Raw genomic sequence first — 14,806 nt, forward strand, 5'->3', positions numbered from 1 at the left:
CAGTTAAATTTTCTTTTTTTATGGCTGCTTGGGCAACTTTAAAGCCCCCGTCTTTCTCGGCTTGCAGCCAAAAGTCGGCTGCAAACTGCGACCTTGGACTGGCTGGGGCCAGCGTTTTATTTTCAAATTAAGCTAACTAAACTATTTAATTAGCTTTTTTTTTGGCCTTTTATACCCTGTAAAAAAACTTCCACTCCCCACGTGCACATCTTTCACCTTGCAATAGCTTTAGCAATATATACTGCTAATGTGCCTTCCCAGGGAACTTCCTAAAGGGAGGGGAGGCATTTGGGCTATAACAACATGGCCCAGCCGGAGGGTGGGGCTACAGAGTTAGGGCACCGAAAGGGTGCGTACGTCACCCTAGTTATGGCCATGTCCACTGCGATGGTGCGCCTGCCGAAGTAAGCAGCCCGTTACCCCGACATCATGATGCCCCCCCACCCCGCCACGAGGGGTGTAGCGCTCACCGTGGGTCTGTGTAGACCCTGCATGACTTACATCGGCTGTTGGTGGCCAGTCCCAAAAGGGCTGACCTCCCATCCCCAAGTCCTGGGACTGACAGCCCAAGCTGTTAGCGGGGTACAGGAGTCACAGCTCCCCCAGCCCCAGCCCCTGCTACTGCTTCCCAGTGAGGGATGGGGGCAGGGAACAGCCCCAGCCAGGCTCTGGGTCTCTTCCCCCACCATGAGACTTCCCTGGCAGGTAGCTGGGCTCCTGGCTGTCAGCCCCAGCAGAGGGGCTCACAGCAGGAGCTTCCCCTTCCCAGCGCTGGTTCTGACAGCCCAGCTGTGACCCTGCACTGGGCTCAGTTTCACAGGGAGGGGGTCTGCCAGCTGTGAAATTGACAAGAATGTCAGTTTCACAGCTGCTATTATTTCACATTACCTCTCTGGCTCCCAAGGGTGGGAGCCCAGGGAACGGAGCCCTCACCTCCCCCCTGGGGCCAGCTGACAGCCTGAGCCGGAGCCGAAATGTGGAATAATACACTCCCTGCTGTGAAATGGAAGCCCATGAGGCCTCATCGCTGGGCTGTCAGCACTGGGCCAGGGCAAGCAGGGGCAAGTGGGGAGCTGGGGGAGGAAGGGAGAAGGGCTCAGGCTGTTGGGGTGGGCGGGCCCAGTTATGAGCTGGTGCCCACCTGTCAGCTTTGTAGGGTGACCAGACAGCAAGTGTGAAAAATCGGGCCTGGGGTGGGGGGGATAAGAGGAGCCAATATAAGAAAAAGACCCAAAAATTGGGACTGTCCCTATAAAATCAGGATATCTGGTCACCCTACAGCTTTAGGGGGGAGGGGCAGGGAGGGAAACCAGCGGAGAGCTCAGTGCCTACAGCCGAGGCTATCAGTCCCTGGGCTGCCAGGCTCCAGTTGTCAGCCTCCCTCCCCCCACCACTGCCCCACGTCAGTCGGTGGCAGCGTTCCTGGTGAGGCCGCACACTGCCACCAGAAGGAACAAGTGTGGCTGTGACCCACCACGGTAATTACTGCCGTGGCTGTACGGTGACATACTTTAGCTAAGCCCCGAGCCGGCGATCCATACCGGGACGTGTCAGGGTCCAGAGCAACAGCTGGCGTGGCTGACCTGCCAGCCCGGAGCTGCCATCCAGAACTGCCCGGTATCACGAGCACCTCAACAAACACCACAATCCCCCCCCCCTTCGTGGCCCGTGCGTTTCGCCCAAGCAGGACGTGTACCCAGCATGCCACCGGGCGCTCACGAACACGCAGACCCAGTCTTTCCCGCGAAGGAGGCGGGCAGGCTGGGATCAGCACCTCGGGCGGCCAGCCGTGCGCTATAAAAATGAGACGTGTTTTGTAGCTCCACGCAGTTTCCACAGGCTCTGGGTTTTGTTTCTGCTTGGGCAGCTGACGCAGAATGGGGCCAGACTGCGGCAGGCCTGGGCGCGCCGTTCCCCGAAACAGGTCACGGGCCCGCCTCGCACCCACCGGGCCCTTTCGGCTGGCGTGGTTTACACACCGGCCCATGTGCTTTGACGTGTCTGCTGGCGATGGCCCCAAAACCCGGTGTGGTGCTGGCCTTCGTGACGGTTGGGGGTCGGGGGGGAGGTGATAGGACAGACCACGCAGCACCAGCCGCTTTGCCCGGGATGTCCTCGTGCCCAGCTTTCAGGTGCTGCTGGGGGCCTTGGGCAAGCGTCACTGTCATGCCGAACCAGGTTTTTCTTGTTCAGGCTAGAGGCCCAGAGAGCATTCAGTGCCCGACACCTCAGTGTCTAAATCCCAGAATCAGGTCCCACTGGGCTTCGCAAACCCCCCGCTCAGCAGCCACTGCACATCGTAGGCCCCCTAAAGCCACAGGGCTCCGCCGGGTCTGTCTCGGCACGTGTGCGACGCAGCCTCATGCCCAGCTGGCCGGACATGAAGCCCGAGGATGGATCCCCCCCCCCCCCCCCCACGAGTCACCCATGGGGCCCTGAGCTGCTATCTGCGCTCATAGCTCACCTACAGGCATGGGCTCCCACAGCTGCAGGCCCGCTGGCGGGCGGGAGCAGCCTCCCCCGTGACTCAACCCAGGGTTAGGGTCCGCAGCTGGGTCTCATGCCCACCCCCTCGATGTGAAGGGGAGGAAGGGTTTGAAGTGGCCTCTGAGCCCCCCCCCCCCCCCCGGCCCCACTGCCCCAGTACAATAGCTGCAAGGGGGCGGCCTGGCGGAGCCGCAGGGCAGCACACCCCCGATGCCAGCGGGTAGGGCACCAACTGGAGATGGGGGAGCTGATCCCGTCCGGCGGGGAGGGGAGTTAACCGGGGTGCTCCCACCGTACACCCCACCCACTGGGCTAAATGCTAAGAGGCTGGTGCTGGTGTGGCAAAGGAGGAGAGTGCCCTCGGCACTACGCGAGGGGGCAGCCCGCACCCCAATCTCCCAGAGAGCAGCAGGGCTTCGCACCCACCCCGCTATCACCCCCCCCCCCGGCTGGCTCGGGCAGCTCCCCACTCAGCGCGCTGGTTTTTGCGACTCACTCTATGAGCCCCGTCTCTCCCCAATCCTTCTGTAGGCACCTAGGCCCCTCACTCTGGCGTCGTGCACGTCAGCGATCGTCTAGGCGCATCCCTGGGCCCAGTGGCCTTTGCAACACAGCCCAGGACCAGCCACGAGCAGCCCCCACTGTCCTAGGACGCTGTACAGACAGTAGCAGACAGCTCCCCCCACCCCGCAACTGCTGACCTGTTAACTAAGCCCAGTGTCTACGCGTGTGACTCTGAGGCAGGTACAGGTACCCCCCAGGCCAGAGCCAACAGTGCCGCGGCACCGTGGCTGGGTGCGTAGCCAGTCCACAGTGCCGGGGCAGCGCTGCGTGGGTCACAGGCCAAACCCCTGGCCCCCCAGGCTCTGTCACACCACCTGCTGCGTGAGCCCTTCCTGGCACGGTCCGGGCCGCGACGGAACAGACGTGGTGCAATCACGACACGCACAACGGTGCAACTTGAGCATGGAGGGCTGGCACACCTGGAAGCAGGGGCGAGCGGGCTGAGGTCAGGAATGGGGTACACAACTGCTGCAGGCCAGCCCTGCCTGGGCAAGGGGAGGACAGGCTAGGCCAGGGAGGGAGCCCGGGGTGATTCATGTCTCGGGCCCTGATTGACGCAAGGAGAGGAGACAATAGCTGCCTTGGGGGAAAGGAGAAACCCGGCTCATTTCCTCCTGGGCCACGGTGCTGTTCACCTTCCGGACACTGGTGCCGACCCAGGGTCTGGGTGGGGGAATCCACTGCCCCCAGCCCGATGTGCCCAAGGCGGCTGCGACGTGCCAGCCATTCAGTGCCCCGTCTGAATGTAGCAACCACGGACAACCAGCAACTATGCCCTTGCAAACACTAGCCCCACATGGGTGCAAACTGGCCCTTGGGGGCCATGGGCTGGCTGCCCTCCCCTCCATGGCTCCTATTGCCTGTCCACCATCCATCCTGGGCCCAGAGGACATCAGCCAGCCCCTCACCCCAGCACCCTCACTGCCCACATGGGATGGGGGCAATCCTACCACCTGCCCACCCCACCCCGCCCCAGGGCTGCCCCTGCCCTCACAGCTGGAGCTGCCCTGGCTGAATAGCACCAGCAAGCACACAGCGCCCCCTGCAGTCCAGAACCACAAATTCAGCCAGACTCTGACCCTACCCACGACTCAGCCCCAGCAAGCACCTGGGATTGGGGGACCCCCCCCCAGCTCAGGCCCCAGGGGAAGCTCAGCTGCCTCTGGCGCTCACCTCTCAGGGGGCTGAGGAAGGACCCCTTCCTCCCTGGACCTGACTCTTTGACCCCCATCCCAGCACCGGCCCCCACCCAACTCTCTGCCTCCCCACCCACCCCCAGCCCCATCAGGCAGCCAGCAGAGGAGGGTGAGCCTGGGGTCCCCAGCCAGCACTGGAGCTGGGTGGTAGAGACACCCCCTGCAGGAACCACTCAACCTCCTCACAGCACCCCCTGCCCCACCCAGAGATCCCCTTGGATGCTGGCTTCCCCCAGCAGCCAGACGATGGCAGCGGTTCACACCGCGTCCCTGCTCCTGCCCCAGGGATCTTGCCCCCCGGAGCTGCCCTGGCAGGCTGAAAAGGGCTCTCCTTGTAACCCATCCTTTGAGGCTAGCCATGCTGAGAGAGGCTGGTGCCTGAGAAGATGTAGACGAGGCGTGGACGGGATGCCCTGGTACCAGAGGGGGATGGGGCAGGGTCCAGGCATCTCAGCACTGGCAGAATAACATGGCAAGGTGGAAAATGCAAGGCCTGGGGGATCCTGCCTGCTTGCACCCCCTCTCCCAGCCAGCCACAGCCCCCTCCCGTGTAGTGAGATCAGAGATCGCGTCACTCGTTTTATTACAGTATCAAAAGGAGACAATCCACTGAAGTGCTGCCCTTCAGCACGACCACGCACCCATACAGGGGAGGGGCCCAGCAGGAGACAGCTGCCCCCCCACCCCCACATGGGCAGAGTGGGCCCCACAGCCCTCCACCGTGCAAAAGAACACCGAGGCTGCCGGGCTCTGTGACACTGGGGGGTCCTGAGCGGGCTCTAGTGTGAAGGGGTGATGGGGCTCTAGAGCTGGGAGGGGGGGAACTGGCTGTCCAGGGGGATGGGGAGCAGGCTGGACCCCGGGAGGGAGCATCGGTGAAGGGGGCAACAGGCTACGGAGCTGGCAGTGGGGGCGCCCGGCTGCAGACAGCGTGCTCAGCGCCCGACTCCCCCGACCTCAATGGTGACCGGGATGGGATTTTCCTGGCTGGCCTCCTCCGCGGGCTGCTTCTTGCGCGTTTCTGGGGGCGGCCGCGGCGGGGGCATGGTGGGGGGCTGCTTGATGGTGCCTCCTCCCACCTGCGGCCGCTCCTGGGGCTTCTGCTCGATGGGGTTCCACTCCTCGCCGCGGATCGCAGCCTGCAAAGCAGCCCCCACAGGGCAGTGAGAGCCGAGTCACCCCTTTCCCAGCCAGCCCTCCCCTCCAGAGGGCCTCCCTCAGGCCCAGGGCAGAAGAAATGATGTTAGGAACCCGTCCACACAGCTATCACCCCCACCATCTCCCATTCACACAACGGGCGCTTCTGCTGGCCAGCCTAACTCTAGATGGACCCTGGAGGTGTTTAGGGATCCAGAGTGCTCAGCATTCGAGTTAGCCAGCAGGGGGCACTCAGCACCTGGCAGAGAAACGTCTCTGTCAGACCGAGGGAAAGCAAAGGAGGCGGTGGCCTTGGGGTTGTATTACACCTGACACCCTGCCAGCTCTGTACAAATATTAACTAATTAACCCCTTGTGGGGGACTGTAGCTAAACACCATCCAGTTTGTTGATGGGGAAACCGAGGCACACACCGATCAGGTGGGAAAGCAGTGGCAGCTAGGACGCGAACCCAGGAGTCCCAGTCCCCTGCTCTAAACACTAGACCCAGAAATGGAACCCAGGAGTCCTGCCTCTCTCATGCTCTAACCACTAGACTATACCATTGGGGGGCAAATAAATTCCTGTCAACTATATCCATGGTTAAAGCAGAAGCAAACAAAAGGTGATAAAGGCATCACGCAGGGTGAGTAGAAAGGCAGATGCTGCCTGGTGCCATTCTCAGAAAACCAAGCCACCAAGCGCCTGATCTGTAGAAATAAGGCCCGAGGGAGCTAACAAGGTCAGTGAGTTGACAGCACTGGGCACTTACCAATAAATAGATGGCACTTGCTATGCCCAAACACGCCGTGCCCAGAATAGTGGATAACAGGAAACCCGCCGGCACTGCAAGACTGAGACAGAGAGAGATTTAGCTCCAACAGAAACCTTTGCCGACAAGCCTCCAAATAAATTAGGAGCAAAGGCCTGTGGGCAATGCGCGGGGGAAGCGGGTTCTCTCTGTGGCTTCTGATGCGTTCTGCAGAATCCAGGCTTTCATTTACCCAGAAATCAAACGTTTCCTCAGCTGGCGAGTCAAATCCCTGGTTCTCTCTGTGGCTGGCCAGACAAAAAGAGCCTGTCTGCCATGGGGGAGATGGTGCGGGGCACAGGGACAGGCTGGGTAAGGTGCCAACCCCAAAACTCCAGTGTGGGTTTAGCAGGAACAGTTCGCTGCCCACTCCTGGCTTCTCCCTGCTGCAACCTTTGGGGGATGGGAGCAGACTCTCCTCCACGGGCTCAGAACCAAACCCGAGGCCAGACAGCTGCCAAGCCCCGCAGGCAACCTGGGAGAATTCCCGAGCGGGCAGAGCAGGCCGTTTACACATAAACTCCCTGTGAACTGAAGCTGGGGAGACACCCGCCGTTGACATCCAGGAGGCAGGAATGGATACGGAAACCAGCCCCTGCCGAGAGCAAAGGCTGGCTTCCCATCGCCAAATCAATGAAACCGTCTCACGCGTCCCATTCTGAAGCCTTGCAGAGCACATCCCAAACTCCATGCAACGCACACAGCCCCCCTGAAATGCAGCCACCTCTGGGGTGGAGGGAAGCAGCCCACGGGGGCACGCTGTGCTGTGTAACAGCAGGGGAAAGGGAAAACTTTGGGCCAGATACCAGGGGGAACCCTGCTTGAAAACAAAAAGCGTTTTTGGCCAGGGCACACAGGCACTCATTCACTCAGAGCAGTCATGGGCTCGGATCGATTTGGAAGGGTGAGGGTTACACTGACCCTATGGGGATCTCACCCCATGGTGAGCGGGGATTAGGGATTTCAAACCTGGTGCTTACGGAGTGAAACCATCCCCTCTGGCTACGCACACCCCCTCAGCCCGCACTCGGGATCAGGGATGTGTGTATTGAGACATGGTTAAACGTAACCCCGGGTAGGAGCTGGCAGCGGCTGCGGTTTGCGTCTGGGATCAGACTAAGGGATAAAGCAGGGAGCACTCGCTCAGCAGAGATCACACACACACCCCCTGGGATGCCAGCCAGACTTACGCAGCATGCAGGATGGCCCGGACGTAGTAATTCCTAGTGACCGGCCCAAAAACCTTCACCACAGCTGTCAGGTACTTCTGGCCACTGCATTGGGTGGAGAGAGAGAGCACACGGGGGTGGGGTGGGGAGGGGTCAGAAAGGCATGGGATTCCTACAGAGGATGGGGCACATGACACAGAAGGGCACCCTCCCTCCGCTCCCGATCACATGCCCCAATCTGCCCTGCGCCTCACCCCTCCCTCTCCCCCTCTATCCTGATCAGGATCTAACATGCTCACCCAGGCAGTGGAAAACATTGTGGGAGCGCAGAAGTCTCCCCCGACCTGATCACCAACGACTAGTGAACAGGGCAGTGACCAGCGGTCCCTGGCACTCTGGGGATCTGAACTGCAACAGGACAGGCAGCCAGACAAGGCAGAGAAAACTCTGCTGCTATGGAGGGGGTCAGCACCCTGGACACGAGGCTGCAATACCCAGAGACCCGAGCCCAGTTCGGCCACTCCAGCTCCCTTACGACTTCTCCAAAAGAGTCCCTCCAGCTATGAATTTCAGGGCCACGGCTGCATTTTGGGCTTTTTAACCCCAGCCAAGCCATGCATCACTGCCATGGAAACGCCCCACTGCTGGCAGGGTGAGACCTTATCTAGCACGCCATCCTGCTGGTGGAATAAAGCTGTTCAGCCATGTGTCATAACCCCCACACTGCTCGGAGATTCTCCTGTAATTCAGTCTGGAGACATGGGCTGTTGGAGCAGGAAGAGGCATGTTTTGGCCCTTCTAGGCCTGAAGAACAAAGCAATTGCCAGACTGGATCTGATCAGAGGAACAATAACCTGTCTTCCACCAACACCAACTGCTTCAGAGGAAGGGATGAGAAACTCCATTGTGGGCATTAAGGATCACCCCATTCATAGGGGAGAGTTCCTTCCTAACTCTTGTCAGTGAGTTGCTGGCCAGTGCCCTGAAGCATGAGGATTTATCGGGTTTTATCCAATCTAATCTAGCCATGGATACTCCTTTCAAGCCTGCCCATGTCAAAATCCCTTTTTAGGACCCTGCTAAGATGTTGGCCTTAATATCATGTTGCAGTGAGTTCCACAGATTACTTATCCATGGCTTAAGACACCATCTCTTTTCCTTAGCTTTGAGCACATTGCCTCCGCTCTCCATGCCATTTCATTGCCAGGAGGGGCTGCAACACGAGGGGTCAATTTGGCCCTGGACTGAAAGCCAAAAAATCCCCTTTGCGAGGGGAGGGGGAGGGGGAGGGATAGCTCAGTGCTTTGAGCATTGGCCTGCTAAACGCAGGGTTGTGAGTTCAATCCTTGAGGGAGCCATTTAAGGATCTGGGGCAAAAATTGGGGATTAGTCCTGCTCTGAGCAGGGCGTTGGACTAGATGACCTTCTGAGGTCCCTTCCGACCCTGATATTCTATGATCAACCCCGCCACACACGCAGCTGGAGGTGAAGGCAGGGGAGTACTTACCATCTCTCCATGGTGGAGCCCTTTTTCCGCTTCCCCCGGGGGTACTCCAGCAAGCAGATGAAGACCCCGGCCACTCTAAGAGGACCAGTCAAGGAAAATAGCTTCCCAATGCCCCCACCCCCTTGGTCTATGCAGCACAGACCCACGAGGTCAGGAGAAGCCTTTTTCAGACTCCCTCTGGCATTCGCTGCCTGGATGGGACCTTGACTCCAGCATCCACCCTGGGGAGCTTCTGCTGCCAGCTGCAGCAGCCTAGGGCTGGCCGGTGCAGATCAGCCCATCAAATCCAGGATCCCACCTGTGGCCATGGACAATGCCTGATGTTCCAGAAGGAGACAAGAAAAAGCCCATAATGTTGGCCAGCTAAGCAATGCCAGGCAGAGGGTAACAACAGCTGACTGACCCCAGCAGGGGGCAGGGAAGGGAGAGAGGAGAGGCGTTTGCCCCTGCCAAGGTGAGGATTGGATACCCCTGCTCTAGCATACAGAGCCGCAGAGGTTATTAACCCGCAGACAAGTTCCCAGCCTCATTACAAACCCAGCCACAGCAGCTGGGCACTTCATCACTTAGACTGCGGAACTCGGCCAGTAAGTTTCACTGTTTGTTTATAGTAAGGTCCACTTCCGGGTTCCAATACACTGGCCCCCAAATGGCTGCTTTTGGGTTTCTAGTCCCTGAGGGGGGAGGGGCTGAAATGCCCCTCCCCAGGCTCTTCATTTTGACTTTGTGACGTTGCGAAAGCTTTTCCAGCGACTCTCAACCTCCCGACAGCCGAGCTGTTTGTCGGCACCCTTTTAAACCACAGTTGTGCTGAGCAAAGCCAGGAAGCGGCAGCCTCCGGAGATCTTCGCCAGCCAGACGCCTGGGGACAGACGGCGGTTCTGGAAGAGGATACATGGCGTAGGCAGCAAACTGCCACCCTTTGAACCGAGCAGCCACGGCTACAGTCCCTCCCGTCACTAGAACTAGGAGGCAAGGGAGAGAGAGAGGAGGTTACTAAACCCGAGTGAACATCCCCACACTCTGTCCGAGTGGTACCCAAGAGCTGATCTCCCCTGAGCCCGGAACAGGCTCTGACCCCATGTTCCTCTGCTCCAGAGCGATAGTTAATCCCAGGCCTAGCCATGCACTGAGCACCCCACACGCCCTGGCGGGTAGTTTCTGTCTATTTATAGAGACACAGTTCTCATGCAGGAGAGAAACCCCCCCCACACACCGTACAACCTCAAACCACCCCCGCTGCTGCTCCCCGCCCAGCCAGTATCACGCCACAGACGGAGCCTGGGTAAGATTTTAAATCAAAGCCTCTCCCTGGGAGGTAAGAGCTGGAAACAGGCTCCAGCCTGCAATTCACACAGCGAGAGCACAGACAACCCCTCCCAGTGAGGGCACACCTGCCCTGTCACAGCAGCTGGCACCTGAATCTGCCAGATAGCAGCAGCCTGGCCGGGCATTTTCACATTGCCCTAAAGCAGAGCCAGTGTTGCAGGCGTGGTCCCCTGTGAAGGGCAAGCGCCCACCGGCAAGCTGGCCGGTGACGCAGCTCTCACTCTGGCCAAGCCAGCCCAGAGGCGGCTTTTTAAAAACCACAGCTAGTGCACCTGTGACGCCCATCTTGCACTTTCCCATCAGCCAGGACAGGAGTGGGAGCAGAGGGACAGAAGTTGCCTGGCTCTTTAGTCACTGGATTAGACAACGGCCAGCATATTTGGCGTGAAAGCCCAGAGCCAGCCAGAGAGGAGGGTTTAGGTCTAAGGGAGGTCATGCTACTCTCAGAGGCAGGCCCAAAGTTAAGAAACTTCCTTGTTTCCAGCGCAGCCCGTCACATTCTTTCCTTGCTTAAAAAACCCCCACAAATGCAGCCTTGACATTCTCGAAGCAGAGGCGATTAACCCTGAAGCACAGCATCTGCTGCAGCGAGAGATTTCTAGCTGACCAAAGCAAACAGCCCCGCTGCCAGGATCCGTTCACTGGATTCGGTTCCTTTAGACTAACAGACGCCTCGGGACTTTCCGTGTCCAAACAGGAAAAAATAAGCACAAAGGGTCCAAGGCTCAATAAGTAGCTTCATCTACCCCTACCCCCATCTTCAACCCTCTCTCACCCACCCCAAGACATGGCCCGACTTGTGAGCCTTAAATGCAATGCCCCCCATTGCCTGTTTTGGGGCCTTTCTTTTAACTCTTTAGGCATGTCTAATTTACCACAGTTACCACAGCAAATCCCACAACTCAGATAATGACATGCACACATCGCTAATTAGGCGCCAGCCACTAATTAGGCACACTGCCATGCATAATTACCCAGATAGCAGGTGTAAGGATTAAAAGCCAAGTGCTCTAACCATGCCTGCTTCAGGCCGTAAACCAAATCCTAAGTGATGGGTGGAGAAGCAGCCTTCCCTGCAGACAGGCTAGTCCCTCACTGCCTGCTACAAGTCACCTAGGACCTTGTGTTGAAGCATCTGGGGCTGGCCACTGCCAGAGACAGGTTCCCAGACCAGCTGGACCCTGCGTTTGACCCAGACTGGCAATTCCTACGTGCCAGGCCCACGAGACGTGTATTTTGCATGCAGCATTGCACATTCGCATTTATAAACTGGCCACTTGTGGGTTTGAGTTCCAGGCTGGTGCTGGCCTGGCAGCTCCCAGCTCCTTCATTTATCCACAGCTACCTTGCTCTTCATTCACGTCCCCATCAGCACAAGCTGGAGGCACCAGCCATGGAAGTGGCAGGAAACACAGGGTACACCTACCCCCCAATCGGGAGGTGGACTGCAGCGTGCGTAGGCAGAACTGAGCTATCTTAGATGGAGCCAGCTCACTAAAACTAGCAGTGTGGCAGCGGCATGGGGTAGATGCCCCAGTACGTACCCAGGCAGGACAGTACGTGGGTGGCTAGCCCATGATACCACCCCCTCTTTCCCCCCCCGCCCCAGACACACTGCTAGTTTTAGCAAGCTAGCTCAGGTCTGCCTACCCTCTCAACTGCAGGGAAGACCTACCCTGAAGGTGAAATCCCAGAGCCAGCAAAGTCGGCAGGAGTTCTGCCACTGACTTCAATGGGCCCAGAATTTCACACCCAGAGGCCAGTCTTTCCAGCTATTGGTTTTAAGCCTCACTGCCAGGATGGGTGCCAGACTGACAGTGGATTTCGTGATGACCAGCTGTCCACGGGGACTAGACCGTAATGAAACTTGGTGGCTACAATCACCTGATGGTAACAACATCCTGTAACCAAGAAGCAAAAGGCTCCCCTGTCTCATCCCTCTCTTCCAACCGGCCCTCCCGGCCACTCACTCGCTCTCTACTTCCAGTGAGTTCCTCAACTACCGAAGGGGCTCAGTGGTGCCATGATGTAGTTAGGTTCTTCTCTCTGGGCGGCAGCTAAGCAAAGTTCGCAGTCAAGTCATGGCTGGGGGCTAAGAAGCTGAGGTGCCAGCAGGGCAGATCGAGATAATTTAGACACTGGAGCAGTGGTTCTCAACCTGCGGCCTGTGGGCCACTTGTAGCCCAGTCAGCACACAGCTGCGGCCCATGTGACGCCCTCAGGGCCATACAGGTCATATTGGATGCGGCCCGCAATGATAAATAGGTTGAGAACTGCTGCCCTGGAGGGATCCCAAATCCTAGCTCAAGAACACTTTGGAAGAGAAAAACCCCTGTACAAACTCTCTTCCCACAGGACTCAGCCCCACGTCATGTGTCAAACGGAGGCCTGGCTCCACTTCGAAACGTTACCACATCCCTGTGTTGGCGAGGGGGGTCGTCCCAGGATAAAGGTGCCGGAGCAGTAGGGTGATTTATTTCCCTTCCTGCCCAGGACAGCGATTCCGGTTTCAAGCGCCTTTATCCTGGGATAACTGCATTCAGGTTAGGGGGCTGAACGGCAGCTCTCTCATATGAGCAAGTCCCCAGAGAAACCCAGTTTACTCGGGTCTCTATAGAGAAGTGAAGTTGGTGGCGCAGGCCCTGTACCCACCCTGCAGTGGGAGTTTTCATGAGATGCTAATCAGGCCAATGGAAGAGACTCGTTAAGCAAGAGGAGAAGAGAAGAAAAACAGCCCAGCTGCTTCCTTCCCCTTTTTATTTTCTTTTCACTTCCTCAACCTCAGCCCCAGCCACTGGGGATGCCTAGAGCTGCAGGGTGATGGGTGCTAGCCCAGGCCCCCTGAGGCTGGTACTGGGGGGGGAGGAGGCTGGGTCCCCAGTGAGGAACAGCCGTTTGGGAAATGCAAGGACGAGGAGTGGGCTTTGCTCACAGACCCTGCAGGGCACAGAGGCTCCCCCCACCCCCAGGAATGACCCTGGGGTAAGGCAGCCACTTCAGATCTTCTCTTAAACCCTACGTCCCCCTTGGCCCCACAGCTCCCTGCCAGCCCTATCCTCCCATACCCCCCTTCCTACCCCCTTCTCCACCCCACCCCCAGCTCCCCTTAGCCCAGTTCTCACCCCCAGATCCCACCTACTCTCCGTCTCCCCCCAGCTCAGCTCCCCTAACCCCCAACTGCCCCCTCCTCCAACCCCCGATCAATCCCCACCCAACTCCCCCCAATCACCCTCCAGCTCCCTTCTCCGCCCCCCCACTGCCCCCACCCCGCTCCCCTCCCGCAGCCCCCCGGTGGCCCCCAGCGCCCCGCCCGGAGCGGCGCCCCCGCCCGACTCACTGAGCCCGGAGGCCAGCGCCTGCTCGTTGGCCCACATGGCCCACTCGATGCGCCCCATGGCTGCGCTGCTGCCGGCCGGGGACACACTGCGCCCCACCGCCGGGGCCCGGGCCCGCCCCCGCCGCTGGCCACACCCGCCGGGGCCGGGGCAGGGACCGGCCCGCCCCCAGCCCAGCCGCGGGCGGGGGCGATCCGGCTCTCGGGCCCTGGCCCGGCGGGGGAGCCCGGCGCGTCGCTGCCCGCTGCCTCGGAGGCTTTAAAACCCGCGTTCAAAGGAAGGAGCGGGCCCGGGGAGGCGCCAGCGGCGGGCCCCCGGCTCCGCAAACAGCCCGGCACCCGCCCCCAGCGCGGGGAAGGGCAGGGCTCAGCCAGCCCCCGGCCACACCGGGGAAACTGAGGCACAGACGTGAAGCGACTGCAGGCTTTCAGCCAGCCACCTGCAGGGGGTCTGGAAGGGATTCCCCCCCCTTCCGGGTTTTGGGGTTTTTATTTTTAATCTCCTTCCTCTGAAGCATCAGAGATTGCCAGGTCTGGAGACGGGACCAGGGGACAGGGAGGGCCAGGGCTGGAGAGGGACCACAGGACGGGGAGGGCCAGGGCTGGAGAGGGACCACGGGGCGAGAAAGGCCAGGGCTAGAGAGGGACCAGGGGGTGGGAAGGGCCAGGGCTGGAGAGGGACCAGGGGGTGGGAAGGGCCAGGGCTGGAGACGGGACCACAGGGCGGGGAGGGCCCCGGTCAGACTGGTGGTGTTTTTACCTTCCTCTGCAACATGTGGGTGCAAGTCACTTGCCAGAATTATCTAGGTGTATCACATCTTCCTGCTCCTGGGGAGGCCTCGGGCACTAGTGCACCTCGCTCACTCCCAGATTGTCTCCCCCCCCCCCCCCCAGTACACGGGTCCATTTTGGTTGTTGCATTTAGGGTGTGGGTGCGGGCAGTGGTCCCTTCGGGCATGAAACGCTGTGACTGTATGACCCAGCATCACTCGTGGAGCCAGTGCTAGGACTGGGCCCGGATCCAGCCCTCTGGACTCATCTAACCTTTAGGTCAACCTTCCTCAGGTAGGGAGCAACGGGGGAAAGCAGGTTGCTTAAAGGGAACATTCCTTGTTACGGGAGTTTAAAAGGCCCTTGTGCTCTTTGCATTCATCAGAAACTGGGTGCAGCTTAGGAGCTGTGACCCTAAGGGCTGGACAGCTTGGCAGAAGGACAAGGATGCAGGGCTATCTACCGCACTCCTATGGAGCTTTTCATGAGGAGATCTTGCAGC

The 14,806-nt window shown here is 59.3% G+C and overlaps 1 protein-coding gene across 1 annotated transcript; it reads right to left on the reverse strand.

Annotated features, from left to right (window-relative positions):
• Positions 1-4,813: 4,813 nt before the first annotated feature.
• CYBA (cytochrome b-245 alpha chain) lies at positions 4,814-13,701 on the reverse strand. Its single transcript, XM_084644692.1, has 6 exons — positions 13,537-13,701; positions 9,766-9,835; positions 8,871-8,945; positions 7,385-7,468; positions 6,156-6,237; positions 4,814-5,386 (listed from the first exon to the last, which is right to left on the reverse strand). Exons 1-6 carry the CDS (start codon positions 13,592-13,594, stop codon positions 5,183-5,185), a joined length of 573 nt encoding a protein of 190 aa, XP_084500818.1. The 5' UTR covers positions 13,595-13,701; the 3' UTR covers positions 4,814-5,182.
• Positions 13,702-14,806: the final 1,105 nt, after the last annotated feature.

This window comes from Lepidochelys olivacea (genome assembly GCF_965140295.1).
Source record: "Lepidochelys olivacea isolate rLepOli2 genome assembly, chromosome: 12".
Lineage (NCBI taxonomy): Eukaryota > Metazoa > Chordata > Testudines > Cheloniidae > Lepidochelys > Lepidochelys olivacea.